Source organism: Oreochromis niloticus, linkage group LG6 (genome assembly GCF_001858045.2).
Source record: "Oreochromis niloticus isolate F11D_XX linkage group LG6, O_niloticus_UMD_NMBU, whole genome shotgun sequence".
Taxonomy (NCBI): Eukaryota; Metazoa; Chordata; class Actinopteri; order Cichliformes; family Cichlidae; genus Oreochromis; species Oreochromis niloticus.
Window position 1 is genome coordinate 38,240,379 of NC_031971.2, and position 16,204 is coordinate 38,256,582.

Here is a 16,204-nt window from a genome sequence, read left to right on the forward strand (position 1 = left end):
CTGTAATTCATTATTTTCAGGAAGTCCTAAAAACTCCCTGAAAAGCCTTCAGTTGATCCAAAGTTCTGCAACAAGAGTACTGACAGGGACTAGAAAGAGAGAGCATATTTCTCCTGTATTGGCTTCCCTTCATTGGCTCCCTGTTAAATCCAGAATTCAAAATCCTGCTCCTCACATACAAGTTCTTAAATAATCAGGCCCCATCCTATCTTAATGACCTTATAATACTATATCACCCCATTAGAGCACTTCGCTCTCGCTCTGCAGGCCTACTTGTTGTTCCTAGAGTATTTAAAAGTAGAATGGGAGGGAGAGCCTTCAGTTTTCAGGCCCCTCTTCTGTGGAACCAGCTTCCAGTTTGGATTCAGGAGACAGACACTATCTCTACTTTTAAGATTAGGCTTAAAACTTTCCTTTTTGCTAAAGCATATAGTTAGGGCTGGATCAGGTGACCATGAATCCTCCTTTAGTTATGCTGCAATAGGTGTAGGCTGCTGGGGGACTCCAATGATGCATTGACTATTTCTTCTTCAGTCACCTTCTTCACTCACTATGTGCTAGTAGGCCTCTCTGCATTGAATCATACTTGTTTTAATTTCTGGCTCTCTTACACAACATGTCTTTATCCTGTCTTCCTTCTCTCAATGCGTCACAGCAGATGGCCCCGCCCCTCCCTGAGTCTGGTTCTGCTGGAAGTTTCTTCCTGTTAAAAGGGAGTTTTTCCTTCCCACTGTCAACAAAGTGCTTGCTCATAGGGGGTCATATGATTGTTGTTTTTTTTCTCTGAATGTATTATTGTAGGGTCTACCTAACAAAATAAAGTGGCTTGAGGTGACTGTTGCTGTGATTTGGCACTATATAGATAAAATTGAATTGAATATAAAGCAAAGTGGATGAGCAACTATGTCATTTTACAGTAAGGTCACTTTTTGTGGAGAAATTTCTGTTTCAAATCTGAGACTCTAGCTGAACTCTAAATGCAAGTAGTTGATGTGAATTTTTTTTACTTAAAATTTATTTTTATATAGACAGTGACAGATTTATGCTGATTTATCACACTTAATCACCATTAACACAAACACATTATATGTAATTGCCAACTTGATGCAGTTTATTTGCAGACTGATAGGAGACTGGCTCTGTCTTGCTGCTTTATTACTACTTTGAAACACCAAACTTGTTTTGAGGATGGCAGCTGACTGCAAGTGGTTGCAGACCTGATCATCAACTTCAAGCAGCAAAATCAGTCATCAAGTTCATTGCAAGTGGTCAAAATACTTTTGGGCGGCCAGCGGTCTCCAACCACTGTTTTGTCTACTGACTTGCACAAAGTAGCAAGTCAGCAAAACAGGCAGTCAGGTTGATGGTTACTACTATGTGCATATCCCTCTGGCCTACTGTACTAGTGATGGGATTTCCGGCTCTTTTTAGAGAACCGGCTTTTTCGGCTCGGCTCACTAAACCGGCTCCGAACCGGCTCTTCAGGTTGTTTTGTTGCTTTAATTAATTTATTATTAACAATAATATAAAATTATGCACAAAAGGAATTACTAATATAAAAAATCTGTGGTTTTATTTATATATGTTTATATATAAGTATATGCGGTGGCCCCTAGAGACAAAGCACGTACATTTCTAGCATTAACTGAACTTCCAAAACAGAGCTACCTAGATTACTTAAATTACACAATTGAAAGCATATGTGTATTGTTTGTGTATTTATACACAAGCACTCATATATATTCAAATAATAATAAAAAAATGTTTCATTTACCTGTTACTACCACACACCTGTGTAGCCACTAGGTAACAAAAGCTCAACACTGCGCCTAGCATTCTGTTGTCTTTTGTACGTGTTTTGGAGTTTGTACGTGTTTTGGAGTTTGTACGTGTTTTGAAGTTTGTACGTGCTTTGTCTCTAGGGGCCCCCATAAATAGACATTTATTTATTCACTCCACATAAAATGTAATAAATAAATCATATAATACAAAAAACAATTATTCACATTTCAACTTTTCACTATTTAAATTTTCAGCTTTTTCCTTTTCAACAAATTTAAACTGAAACAATACAAAACACTGCAAACTACAACACAATTAAATATAAATTAAAATATGAAAACAAAAAGAACATGCATATTCTCTGTCATATGGGACTGCATGAATAAACTTTCTGAATCTTTTATCATCTGCAACTGAAAATAGTTGTAGATGATTACTATAACTTTCTAATGTGATGTTGTTGTCCCTGACTGTCTTTCTCTGTCTCTTCCTCCCGCTCTGTTCTTGTGCTACTGCGACTGTAACTACCGCCCCTCCCCCCTCTGCCCAGCGTAAAGCACAAGGCTCGCATGCGGAGTGAATCGGAAAAAAAGTGCAAGAGAGAGGGTGAGAGAAAGAAAAAAGCCCACGGCTCGCGACGTTCACGTCAAAGATCCGGCTCTAAGAGCCATTTCGTTCGCGACCGACACATCACTATACTGTACGAGATGTTAAGAGATATTGGATGGAGACAGGACACTGGTCCAGCTAATGTGGTGATGATGTACGTTGTTGTTGATGAAGATGTCCTGCATCAACAAAGACTTCTTACAAAAGACTTTGGCCTAAGTGTCTGTTAACCCTTTAAGACCTACCATAGAACCAAGTCCAACAGAGCTTATCTTTACATTTTTACATGCTGTAGTGCCATTTTTGGGAGCATTTCAAGTTGCTATACATCAATACAACCATTATAGCCCAAACTTTAATAATATGTATACATTAAGTGTATAATAACTACATAAATTGCAAAAAAGTGCAATAAACAACAAAAAAATTGAAAATCTTTTTTGTTTTGTTTTTTACATATATTTCTAGTTAGAGAAATTTAAGAGGTTTATCCCTCAAAAATGAAAATAGTAAAAAGTTGCCCAAAGTAGTTTGCAACAACAGGAAATTTATTTTGAGTGTCTTCATAGTTTTATTTTTGAGAAACCCCAGCATGTGCATCAAAATAAACTACTTCCAGCAGTGCAATTTGAGTTCTAAGCATCCCAGAAATAATTCAGAAAAGCAAAAAGTGAAATATGACTTTTAAAAACACCGGTGTAGGCTCATAAGGCCACGAAGGTAAAAAACTGTTTTTGGCGAAAATGACATCAATTCTGGTTTTGGGCAGATAATGGCAGACATGTGATAGTTCGCGCTGACCTCTATTCCAGTGTTCTGAACAGCTGATCGGATCGGCAAAGCGTGTTTCTGGAATATTATGTTTTTGTTGCTGCAAGTGCTTTTTATGCAATTTTTGCTAAGCTATATGTGGAAGGAAACCGTGACCTAGGACAAGCTGATGGCATAAGATGTACGTACAACTCCTCCGGTTTCATATGCAAAAGAAATTATTGCGCTAGCTTATGTGTCTGCAATTCTACAGCGATTTAAAAATAGTTATGCAAAACGGAGCGTGCCCGCTCTGACCAGTTTTAAAGCGGTTAATGTGGTGCCAGTAGAGATTAAGTTGTTTTTTCCTGGGTGGCTGAATATCTGCTATTAGTAAATGTTATGAAACAAATGTAAAGGCTGTGTTAAGTCTTTTCTAATCAGTTTTTTTGTTGAGAAGTCCCAATGTACCAAAAGCTCAAGTTTCAGACTGCCAACCATGGTTCAGACAATTTGTTTTTTTTCTTCCTCTTGGTTCTGTATGACATCACTAAAAGTCGATATCTGTTGTAAGCAACTGAAGGGCATAAACAAAGCTCAGTCTAAGATAAATAAGGAATATTTTAAATAGTGAATCATGTCAGCTCTTAAATGGACCTTGGTGACAATTACGGTGTGTTCACACCGAACGCGATAGAGGCGAGCGAAAACGCCCCGGACGCCCCTAATTTGACGCGTGCACTGTCAAATGTGGGAGGAAGTTGTGCCAGACGATATCTTTGCTAGATGGCAGCTGTCAAGCTAGCGTTTGAAGAGAGAGACTCCCTACTCTATTTACTGTGGAGAGCAGAGCAGAGGCGTTAAGGACGTCCTCGCCGTACCTGGGTCCATCAGGTTCTCCAGAGGCGTGAGCAGTTTGGTGAGTTTCACCATTTGCTCCAGGAGCTGCGCCTGGACGACGGCTGCTTTCAGCGGTACCACCATCTGTCCCTCGCTCAGTTTGAGGACCTGCTGCTGCGCATACACGGCAAACCAATTTCGCAGTTATAAATCTCTGGAGGCGCACATCCAATTCACCAAGGATTGGGTACAAGATTTGGCTATTTTTAAGCCTTCACGTTGTGAATTCGTCGTCATTCAAACAAAGGTAAGGGCTTTCTGTCCTGGTCACTGTGTCCTTGGGCAAGACACTTTACCCTACCGCCTACTGGTGTTGGCCAGAGGGGCCGATGGCGCGATATGGCAGCCTCGCTTCTGTCAGTCTGCCCCAGGGCAGCTGTGGCTACAACTGTAGCTGGCCTCCACCAGTGTGTGAATGTGAGAGTGCATGAATAGTGGAATTGTAAAGCGCTTTGGGTGCCTTGAAAAGCACTATATAAAGGAGCGGTCATACACACACAAAAAAAATCCAAGAAATGTCACTTTTGGGGACAGTGGAAATCTTTGCAATTCCACACACTTCCACTAGGGGCAACATAGAGTTATACACAGATGGAGAAAATTTTGGGGGGCAAGGTCATACACATACACAAAAAATCCAAAAAATGTCACTTTTGGGGACAGGGGAGATTTTTGGATTTAAATATGTTTTAGAGCATGCTGAACATTGTTAGAGGTAAATCTAATTGGGGACAGTGGTTTTGGTCCCCAAAGGGAGAGGTGTCCCCAATTGACTGGTGTGTAAGCTGATAGAAGTCCCCAATTTGGACACAAGCAAACTCACTCACACACACACACACACACACACACACACACACTTGGAAAATCACATAGTTTGACCATAAAATCCCAGAATAGTTACTATTTGAGAATGTGGGAGCAACATCATTAAAGAAAAAATATCTTTCCATGACACTTTCATTTAAAAATATAAAAATGTGAAGTTTTTGTGTAAAACATTAAAAACAACAAAAACTTAAGACCTTAAGAATCTCGTGATGAATTTTGTGAATATCTAGATCATTGGTGTTTGGATTTGAGGGTCTACAGGGCGAACACTGAGGCTGGGTATTAGAAATACAACATGGTAACATGAGACATGTTAACTGTGAGAACACGAACATTTAGTTTAACGTGTGGGAGGTAAATGCATCACAGAAGCTAAAAAGGAGTTGCTTGTGCCTACATTTGTTCAGATAAATTACAAGAGATTTGTATAAATTTGATGAATAATACAAAAAAAAAAAAAAAGAGGTTAGTGAGATAGTTGAGATTATCTAAGTAAGAGTGTACTGGAACCTGAAATGTTAAAGTACACTTACTGATTGTACTTTTATTTGATGAGCTAATGTGAATGCTCTAAAAGCACACTGAGTGATGAAAAAGAAGCACACATTTGGAGAAACTGTGCTTGTCATACTGTGAAGTTTTCTGACAAAAGTGAATTGAAAACTTATGCTGTACAGCTTACTAAGGAGTCCTGTGATGGGCCATGTGCAAATACACAAAAGAACAAGTTAAATTTTTATCATAACACTGACTGGAGAAAAGCCAGTTTGGGATTCTAATTGAAATTACAACTGTAATCAGTAAAATCAGTGCTGTGATAGTTTAAGATCAAAACCTGATTTAAAACACAGTCTAACATCAACATTCTTGCCCCTGAAAATAGGCCAGGATGGCTGAAAAATGTACTTTAAAATGAGATTTTCTTTTTGTTTCATTGGAACAGTAAAGTACCATAACAAAGAAATGAGTACACCTTTGTAGATATCACTGATATGGAGTTTTTCATGTTTTACATAAAGACTTAGGGCTGCTAGTTTCCTAGTGGCATTTTCTCATTTAAACCATGGTGACTTAAAAGTTTAGCAGCAAGACACTTGTTTCCTTTGTTCCAGCAAACATTTCTTTCAGCCATCTGTGTTTATCAGAGCGATATGTGACTAATTTTTTATTGAATCACCAGAAAGTACACAAACACAAGATTAAATATTTTATTTATTTATCAAAGATACATAATTACACATTGATACAATGAACAAGGTGTCTATAAAAATTACACATGGTGTAAGAAAAACATTATAACATACAAATAAGTATTTTATGATAATGTGACATAGTTTAAAAGCATAAGAATAAAAGTTTTAAAAAAGTCATGTTCTTTGATGATCACATTACATGTATCACATTTTTTAAAGCATAACGTAGGGAGCAGAGTGTTCACAAAAACAGTTTTATGATTACTTTTTCTACAGTGCTTGCATGCCTCTTGCAAAACTATGTACTTTTCACCATAAGACACAATGACTCACAATTATCTAAGACCAGCCATGAAATGTCTGTCGCTTCATTACAATCATTTGTCCCTGCTGCTGCCCTCAGATCCAGTCTTCTGTACTGGGGGGTAAAATTGCTTTTTTAGTGGTTCGTAAAAAAAATATCTCAAAAAGCGATGTTGGTGAGGGGACCAGAAACACTGGGTTGCAGAGCAGTTGGTAAGGACTTGTATATTTCTGGAGAGTCTGCAAAAGCTGTCTTGCTCGTGCTCCTGATTGGATACGTGGAGCCTGGCTCTGATATCTCACTGGTGGCAGCTAAAGGTAGGCACGCCTTGGAGGCGGAGTTGGTCTCGGGCACAATCTTTCAAACGAGCCTCACGGCATTTCAGGCAACCTCAGGCCGGAAACAACATCCGGTCACTCGCGGTCAAAATCCACGGAGAGCTGGTGTTTCGCAGGGATCAGGTTAACACATCTGGCTTAAATGAGAGTCTAAAAAATATAAAGAAAAACAAAAAGAGTTTTAAAACACGCAAACTAGCAAAATATCAAAGGAGCATAACATAACAATAACAAGATGATATGAGATACCTGATGAGGAAATGATAGGTGATGTAGAGATGTAATGTATGAGCTTTCACGGGAGTTAAACTGGATCTTATATATATTTTTAAAGTGTATTGTACGTGGGATAGGCTCCAGCGCACCGCGCGAGCCTGAAAAAGGGATAAGCGGAAGCGAATGGATGGACGGATGGTGTATTGTACGTGTTACAAACCAATGTGATATTTTTTAAATGAAAGGATTGAGAGAATGGTAAAAAGGAAAATGCAAAATGTAGTTAGAGAGGAAGATGAACACTTACCGAGTGATATGCACATAGGGAAAGCGACGCGAGTTGTTGTTGATCCCTGGTTCTCGGTTGTTGCGAGCTCGTTTCCCGCAGGCTCTTCTGCACTTCGGGCATAGCGATGAGGCTCAAAACACCCCAATTAGACAAAGTAAAGGCGATCCGCGGTGTGAGGGGACCAAAACTTTCACCTCCTTTTAGCTGGTAGAAAAAGATTTTGCTCTCTCTTAGGCTGAAGGCATAGCCCCAAAATCGGAATCTCTCTTGCATAGGGTTTTTTTTTCCGGTAGAAAAGAAGAGTTACATTTAGGCCTAAATGTTAAATTATTTAACCTGAGTGAGAGCCAGCTGTCCATGCTTCCGAAGTCAGATGGCTTGTGAGAGACCGAAGAAAGTCTTAACCTCTGCGGGAGATCATAAAAATCCGAGCTGAGTGCGATTGGCTAACCGGGGGTGCGAGTGGAGCCGCCCCTTTGTTATGTGATTGGCAGCGGGGCAGTAAGGTTTACCTGGTATGATTGATATGCACACAGGTAAAAGTGACGCCAATTGTTTAAGTGGTCTGGCGACGGGGGTATTATTGTGAATTCAGTCTGAGTACCGCTAATTGTTTTAGTGGTCTGGCGAAGGGGGTATTATTGTGAATTCGGTCTGAGTACCGCTAATTGTTTTAGTGGTATGGCGAAGGGGGTATTATTGTGAATTCGGTCTGAGTACCGCTAATTGTTTTAGTGGTCTGGCGAAGGGGGTATTATTGTGAATTCGGTCTGAGTACCGCTAATTGTTTTAGTGGTCTGGCAAGGGGGTATTATTGTGAATTCGGTCTGAGTACCGCTAATTGTTTTAGTGGTCTGGCGAAGGGGGTATTATTGTGAATTCGGTCTGAGTACCGCTAATTGTTTTAGTGGTCTGGCGAAGGGGGTATTATTGTGAATTCGGTCTGAGTACCGCTAATTGTTTTAGTGGTCTGGCAAGGGGGTATTATTGTGAATTCGGTCTGAGTACCGCTAATTGTTTTAGTGGTCTGGCGAAGGGGGTATTATTGTGAATTCGGTCTGAGTACCGCTAATTGTTTTAGTGGTCTGGCGAAGGGGGTATTATTGTGAATTCGGTCTGAGTACCGCTAATTGTTTTAGTGGTCTGGCAAGGGGGTATTATTGTGAATTCGGTCTGAGTACCGCTAATTGTTTTAGTGGTCTGGCAAAGGGGGTATTATTGTGAATTCGGTCTGAGTACCGCTAATTGTTTTAGTGGTATGGCGAAGGGGGTATTATTGTGAATTCGGTCTGAGTGGCGGCAGGGCAGTAAGGTTTACCTGGGAGGCGGAGTTGGTCTCGGGCGCAACCTTTCAAACGAGGTAAGCAGCATTCGGGGATGAGCCGGGGAACGAACAAGAAGGAAAAAACTGTTCTCTGGCAGCGGTTCGGTGCGAGTAAGAGCGATGTAGGACTTAGACTCTGAGCGGAATTTGAGAAAAAATGCCTAAGGATTTGGTTTCAGGATTTTCCCCTGTTATCGAATATAAGGCTTGGGGATAGGAGGTTGCCTACAGGTTATTTCTAGGGGCTTTTTGTTTTGCGTATTTTGGAGAAAAAACGCGGAGGGTTTTTGAGGAGTTTCTCCCTGCTTATTTGCCTAAGGATCGCGAGTAAGAACTTAGACACGGAGCTAGTGATAGGGCTGTTTTTTGAAGAAAAAAGACTAAGGATTTGGTTTCAGGATTTTCCCTGTTATCGAATATAAGGCTTGGGGATAGGAGGTTGCCTAGAGGTTATTTCTAGGGGTTTTGGGGAAAAAACGCGTAGGGTTTTTGAGGAGTTTCTCCCTGCTTATTTGCCTAAGAATCGCGAGTAAGAACTTAGACACGGAGCTAGTGATAGGGCTGTTTTTTGAAGAAAAAAGACTAAGGATTTGGTTTCAGGATTTTCCCCTGTTATCGAATATAAGGCTTGGGGATAGGAGGTTGCCTAGAGGTTATTTCTAGGGGTTTTGGAGAAAAAACGCGGAGGGTTTTTGAGGAGTTTCTCCCTACTTATTTGCCTAAGGATCGGGTGGGACCCGCGGAGATCGCGAGTGTTTTTTTGTGACTCTGAGTTTGATTTTAAATTTCTTTGTTCGGATTAAACAAATGCATATAAATTGAAATAAACTTTTCCCACAAGGCATGCACCCTGTATGTCTGGCCATACTGAACGTTACAAAAGCACAAGTTTAACTAAGCACATTTATACTGGTTTAACACATTTTCACCCATAAACACGGTCCCAGAGACACAGGCCCGGTCCCGAGTCAGGCGCGCGCACGAGCGCGCCTAGACACACAGGTGCGCTCGTGCGCGCACTGTGCACTCATGCGCTGTCATGCGCTGACCCACCACCAGATGGCGTTTCTTTAGGGAAAAAAGGAAAAGTTTTTAATGGATTAAAAAATAAAAGAATGCTATTTGATATAAAAACTTTGTAAAATAATCAATTAGTTCTTTTTTGGGGGGAAGAAAAGCAATGAACTAGCATATTTTGGATGAGTATCATAATTTTATGAAAATCATAATTTTTATGAATATCATATTTTTATGAATAACATAATTTAATTATTATCATAATTTAATTACTTCCTGAGCTCATGAATAATTCATTAGAACCTAACACTCAAAAAGCTCATGAATATTTTTGACAGAAGGGGTATAATATCCCTCTCTAAACCTAAACAATCAAAAATATGCGTTCTGTGTAATTTCAGAAATAACATTTTTTGGAATCTGTCGTTACTGTGATGTGTTATTCTCACTTTCTTTTTCGTAGATGTCTCTTATCACTCTGCAAAAGGTCTCGTTGTGATGTCAGAGGAAATGGACCGAATCTACACAAGCTTTCTGAACAACCAAGTCCAATTTCACTCGTGAAAACAAGAAAAGAAATGTTTTAGAAAAACTAAGAATTCTATATTTTTTTTATTTAGGCATTTATTAGACAAACAAGACAAATATGCCCAAATTTGAAGCAGGAAACTGGACTTCTCAGAGATTAGTCAAATATAATCAATAATTCTCTGGTGTCCTGGATTGTTGATCACCTGACAGGAAGACCACAATATGCGCGTCTTCCACAGTGTGTGTCTGACAAGGTCATCAGCACCACAAGGGACTGTCCTCTCTGCCTTCCTCTTCACCCTCAACACCACAGACTTCAGCGCTTTGTGATTATTCATAAAATATGAACAAAAAGACCTAAAAACTGTGAGAATCTGAATTTTAGCAAACTATAGACAATTATTTATACATTTATTGCAACTTTTTAGAGTCAGGAGTCACAAAGTGGCACACAAAGTTAACAAGTTCATAACATTTAAACTGTATATTTCTGTCAATACATAATTCAGTCAAAATTGAAGTCATGCACGTGATGTGTAGAAGGACTCCTCTCAAAAATTCAAACTGCGTGGGCCCTCCTCATTTTCTGACTCCTCCTTAGCCTTTATCATTTTCTATCATTCTGTGGAAAAGACCAGTAGAAAAGATGAAGTTAGTCTGGCTCATCTGCACAGTGGCTGTTGGTAAGATCTAAACAAACATTTCTACAAAATCATATATAAAAAAAAAAGATGAGTGTGGGGAAAGAGTCTTTTCAATTTGACTGTTTGAAGGCGTAATTCAGCATTTGGAGAAATGTCTTTACTGATTTTCTTTTTAAGAGTTGGATAAAAAGATTCAGAGGAATCTCATGTTTGTTTTGAAAGTAGAAAGATCCAGTCAGTGTGCATTTGGCCTGATTTAATGTGAAAGAGAAAACTGTCGACTGTAACTGTGTCAGTTTAAAGTTCAGACCTGTGCACAAACAAAGCTTTTGTGTGGGTGTTACATGCTAAAATCAACAACACAGAGAAATGTTAGGAATGCTATGGGCTTTTTTTTTTTTAAAACTATCTTATATCATGTTGTGGAAAATGTTTCCCACTTTAGCCTCTGATCCTCTGGATGCTCAAATTGAAACACAGTATTTTTAGTATGTTTTTGTCATGAGATTCTTTGTATGCAGAAAATGGTCTTAAGAAGCCAATAAACTTAATCAGATGTGTATTGTGTATCAGGACCCTCCCTCTCACCACATCGTCCCAATTTTGATTTACGGCCTCAGTCGAACCGTTTCTGTAACTTTCTAAAACTGATGATCTCAAATTCAGACTCTTTGGTAGATTTGGACAGATGTAGAATAAGTGTGTTACCATTGCCAGCCAAACGTTTTTACACAAGATGAAATCATTAATTAATTTATTTTTTTTTATGACGTGCTGCAGCCATCTCTGTATGTTTGGCTTTCAACATTGATACGACAGCCACCCGCATCTTTACTACAGAACAAAAAGATTTCTTCCAAAACAAGGTGCTTCAGTTACTGTCTGACAAGAACAATGGGTGAGTATCAAAGCTAATCTAAAGATTCAAAGTATCAAAATATTACATCATATTTGCATCATTAATGTGGTGTACAGCTTTTCTGTGCAAATCAGTGCATGTTTTTTGTTGTTGTCTTATTTCTGTCTCATCAGATCTCACTAAGGCACAATAGAACTATTTATTTAACGTTTCTCATAGAGGATGGGGACAGGAAATGGACTGGAAAGAAAGTAGGGGGAAAATGTAGCTGGGATCCGATGATCAGAGCACTTTTGATGTCCCAAAAGTGCAAAGTAACCGCTTGATAAAATTAAAGGTCACTTAACTCTAGTTGCTGTCTTAAACAAACTTGGGTAAAAGTAAAGATTACCTTTGTCCCGATCGAGGGAAAAATAAATAACGCCCACACAGCATATTTGCTTTCATTGACCCCAAGAGTATTCGTGGTTGTTGTCAATCTGGTCCAGGGGTGTTTTCAGAGATGGTGCATGTACGGCTGCTACTGCCCAAGTTATTGAACTCAACTTCAGCTGCAAGGTTAAAATGATAAACAAATTCTGAGAGCACAGGTCAGAAACAAAAAAACTCTCTTTTTAGTGATTATCACGAGTGTTGTTGTGTCCACAGGACACTTGTCACTGCACCAGAGCAGCTAGGACCTGAAGAGACATGCACATCTGATCTGAACCTGACCCACCGCTGCATCATTGTTCCAGGTACATTAATGTGGTTTTGAATTGGAAACCATTTTTAGGACATTAAAAATACTGCCACAGTATGGAGGTTGAGCTATATTTTTATATTTATTATTTTTATAGTTGCCTCACTGCACTTTATGTTGTAAGGTAAACAGGGAGAAAGTCCTGAAAACTAATCTTGATACTGATATAGTTTTTACTGTCATATCAGTAGGGATATTAATTATCGGCACATCTTAGACATTACATTCTCTATGAAGACCACGTGAAACTGCAAACATCATCTAGATCACAGCAAAGACTCCAGTTCACCTGGTCTGGTCCATTTAAGATTAAAGTGGGCTGTATGTGTCCGACTCCCACAATGTAAAATGAGTTTTAATTTCCAGATCGAGACATTTTTTTCTATTGCAGAATGATGTAGTGTATTTGTATTTTTAATATAATCTGATGTTATTGTCACAGAAATTTCTCCCGCAGACAGCCCGATACCCATCAGGCACTTTGGACTGTCGATATCTGAGGACGCCATGCGCTCTCAAATCACTGTAAGAAACACTCAAAAAACATTTTCACTGACAATATTCAAAACAAAACATAATCTCAGATCATATTTCTTTGTTCTCTTTTAAAACCTGATGTAGGTCTGCAGCCCAAGTGCAGTGCATCCACACAGTGGGAACTCGTCTCTGAACAAAGTGTGTTACAAGATGAAACTTGACCGTGGACCGTCCACCCAAGGTAAAAAATATTGGCTTTTCTTCTAGCGGTAAAATGTTAGTCTCACTGTCTGTGTCCAGCAGACCGTAGTGGTCAACAAAGTGTTTGAACTTGACGACTATGAAGCTGCAAGTGTCTCACCAACACACACAGAGCACTCTGATTGATTCTGTAAGTTCAGTTACATTAGAAACAGGTGGCTGAGTACAACTGTGAGATCATAATTATTGCATATGTTAATTAAATAATGTTCATGCTTATAGATGAATCTTTGTTTCATCTGACCAGAAAATGTAGTAAGACTGTGTGAGGTATGTTTATGTCTGTTTCCATCTTGCAGGCTAAATATTTTCATGCTTTTCACCCCCAGAACAAACAAATAAGTCTGTGGAAGTAGTTTTTTTATTTGATGGATCAGCAAGTATGACTGAAGCAGAATTCAACAAAAATAAAGACTTCATTGTGGAGATAATGGAGAGCCATAGGGACACACCAGTAACGGTCATTACACAGCTCATCAAATTATTCATAGCAATATGAATAAACTATACATTATATGAATAATGTATTTTTCTTGTTGTTGTTGTTTGTTCTGTTTCCAGTTCGCAGCAGTTCAGTTCTCCAACACAGTCCACAAAGTGTTTGACTTCAACGACTATGAAGACGGACGCGCTCTCGAAAAACTTATGAAAGAAAAACATTTAAAAAGTCTCACCATGACACACAGAGCCCTCGAATTTGTGCTGTAAGTTATGTTAAAAGCAGCAGGATCAATACAGCTGTGAGATAATGAGCACTGTATTTGTTCATTTATTCATATTTTTAAATGTTGTTTATTCTGAGTGTTGCTTTGCTTTTGTTTCAGAGATGAAATCTTTGACAACAATGCTACAGGCGCCTCTCCTGATGTTACCAAAGTTCTGGTTCTAATCACAGACGGAGATCCCTCTGATACAGACAGGAATGGGATCATTAAAAGATACGACGATAAAAATATAATTCGTCTTGTCGTTGGGGTAGGATGTGATGTGTTACACTAGTCCCAACAGAAAAAGCATCATGTTGTCAGTCTCAGCACAAACAGCTCAGCAGATTTCAGCTCTCAGTCCAGTTTTTACTTCCCATGCTGATGTCAGACTTTGAATTTCCTGTTTTCAAGCAGTATTCTGATTTCAGGTCAGAGCTGCCAGACTGGATAAATTCAGGGCCATTGCTTCAGAGCCAAAACATAGAAATGCCTTCAAAATTGAGGACTTTGATGGACTCATAGGAGTGCTGGAGAATTTACAGGAAAAGATATTTACTGTGGAAGGTGATGTTAAACTTTGTTCCCTGTTTTGATAAATACATTTACAAAAATCACTGTTATCTTCCTGGTGTGGACCAGTGGTGGTCACATGTATCTCTTCATATTTAGGTTGCACAGCTCCTCGGGCAGAATTCAGTGGATTCAGTGCTGTTTTCAAAAAGGTGAATATCTAAATTCAGCTCAGGTCAATTCAGTTTAGTCTATATGGCAGCTAATCACAGCAACAGTCACCTCAAGGCTCTTAATATTATAAAGTAATGACTTTAAAATAATAAAGAAAATGACATAATCTCCACACATTTGATGTCAAGGTCAGTTACTGATCTATAATCCAGCAGCACTGATGTTATTTCTGTGACGTTAAACCAAATTTTCACTGGTTGGTGGGAACCTGCTCTTTTCAGTGACGGATCAGTACTTTTTTTAAAGCAATAAAATAAACAATTCTTTATTTTTTTTATTTCAACCTTCACATCCTTCTATCAATTTTCTGAACTAGTTAGCACCATTTGTGGTTGCAGGGTCCTGGAGTGTCTGCTGTCATGCTGCGTGAGACTTTTTGTGTAATTGAAACATTATGTGATCATCTCATTGGTGTAAATATTGATTCTAGCAGTGTGACATCAGGGTTTAGAAAAGCTGGTGAAATTGAACAATTCTGAATAAGCGCTGAATGATTTGCCTTGAAATCATGTTCTCCACAGGATGCAGAGTAATCACTTTAATTATGCTCATTCATCTAAACGGAGTTTTTCCTTCCCACTGTTGCCAAAGCGCTCGCTCACGGGGGTCATCTGACTGTTGGGGTTTTCTCTCAATTATTGTAAGGTCTTTACCTTACAGTATAGAGCACATTGAGGCAACTGTTGTTGTAATTTGTCACTTTATAAATAAAATACAATTGATTTGAATCTATGTAATGTTGTAAAGTCAACATTTTAAGTTGTATCTTCTGTTATGATTACGCAGCACAGATGGATTTCCCATAGATTTAAGCTATGCTCTGCATTTAGCTGTTCTGTAACTGCTAAATATTTCCATTGTTGGACATTTAAGTTCTCTTATGATTTGTTTTAGGTTTGCAGCACAACTGCAGTCAGCAACTGTTCCGACAACTCGTACCTGAATATTGTCTGTCACCAGATCCCAAATCTTCAACAAACCTCTGCTTCTGTTGGTGAAGGTAAAACTTTTTTTTTAAGTTTTATATGTTCCTGGTTACATTCTCTTTCAAATTGTTCAACATTTCCCCCCCAGAACGAACAAATAAGTCTGTGGAAGTCGTTTTTTTATTTGATGGATCAGCGAGTTTGGATGAAAGAGAATTCAACAAAATTAAGGACTTCATTGTGGAGATAATGGGCAGCCTTAGGGACATGCCAGTAACGGTCATTATACAGCTCATCAAATTATTCATAGCATAACTATACACACACACACACACACACACACACACACATATATACATATATATATATATGTATAATGCATTATATGAGTAATGTATTTATGTATTTTTCCTGTTTTTATTTTTTGTTGTTGTTTGTTCTGTTTCCAGTTCGCAGCAGTTCAGTTCTCCAGAACAGTCCACAAAGTGTTTGACTTCAACGACTATGCAGCTGGACGTGCTCTCGATAAACTTATGAAAGAAAAACATTTAAAAAGTCTCACCATGACACACAGAGCCCTCGAATTTGTGCTGTAAGTTATGTTAAAAGCAGCAGGATCAATACAGCTGTGAGATAATGAGCACTGTATTTGTTCATTTATTCATATTTTTAAATGTTGTTTATTCTGAGTGTTGCTTTGCTTTTGAATTTGTTTCAGAGATGAAATCTTTGACAACAATGCTACAGGCGCCTCTCCTGATGT

General features: G+C 38.8%; 1 protein-coding gene and 1 long non-coding RNA gene across 10 annotated transcripts in view; one reads left to right on the top strand and one right to left on the bottom strand.

The window, feature by feature from the left end:
* Positions 1 to 6,063: 6,063 nt before the first annotated feature.
* Positions 6,064 to 7,713, bottom strand: LOC112847134 (uncharacterized). Its single transcript, XR_003220507.1, has 2 exons — positions 7,228 to 7,713; positions 6,064 to 6,854 (listed from the first exon to the last, which is right to left on the bottom strand). It is a non-coding gene; the product is annotated as an uncharacterized LOC112847134 (long non-coding RNA).
* Positions 7,714 to 10,681: 2,968 nt separating this feature from the next.
* LOC109202376 (integrin alpha-L) overlaps positions 10,682 to 16,204 on the top strand; it is a 56,280-nt gene continuing 50,757 nt past the window's right edge. For 7 of the 9 annotated variants that reach the window (XR_002062301.2, XM_025908064.1, XM_025908066.1 and 4 more), the window contains exons 1-14: positions 10,682 to 10,764; positions 11,506 to 11,623; positions 12,233 to 12,321; positions 12,769 to 12,851; positions 12,948 to 13,044; positions 13,394 to 13,524; positions 13,626 to 13,768; positions 13,889 to 14,039; positions 14,200 to 14,335; positions 14,441 to 14,493; positions 15,410 to 15,515; positions 15,590 to 15,720; positions 15,891 to 16,033; positions 16,160 to 16,204. The exon at positions 16,160 to 16,204 is cut by the window's right edge and continues 106 nt beyond it. Coding sequence is in view for 8 of the 9 variants with exons in the window: in XM_025908064.1 (XP_025763849.1) it covers positions 10,728 to 10,764; positions 11,506 to 11,623; positions 12,233 to 12,321; positions 12,769 to 12,851; positions 12,948 to 13,044; positions 13,394 to 13,524; positions 13,626 to 13,768; positions 13,889 to 14,039; positions 14,200 to 14,335; positions 14,441 to 14,493; positions 15,410 to 15,515; positions 15,590 to 15,720; positions 15,891 to 16,033; positions 16,160 to 16,204 (1,463 nt within the window). In the remaining variant the exon portion in view is untranslated. The remainder of the gene's footprint in view (positions 10,765 to 11,505; positions 11,624 to 12,232; positions 12,322 to 12,768; positions 12,852 to 12,947; positions 13,045 to 13,393; positions 13,525 to 13,625; positions 13,769 to 13,888; positions 14,040 to 14,199; positions 14,336 to 14,440; positions 14,494 to 15,409; positions 15,516 to 15,589; positions 15,721 to 15,890; positions 16,034 to 16,159) is intronic. The other 2 variants (XM_025908069.1, XM_025908070.1) reach the window with 2 other exon arrangements.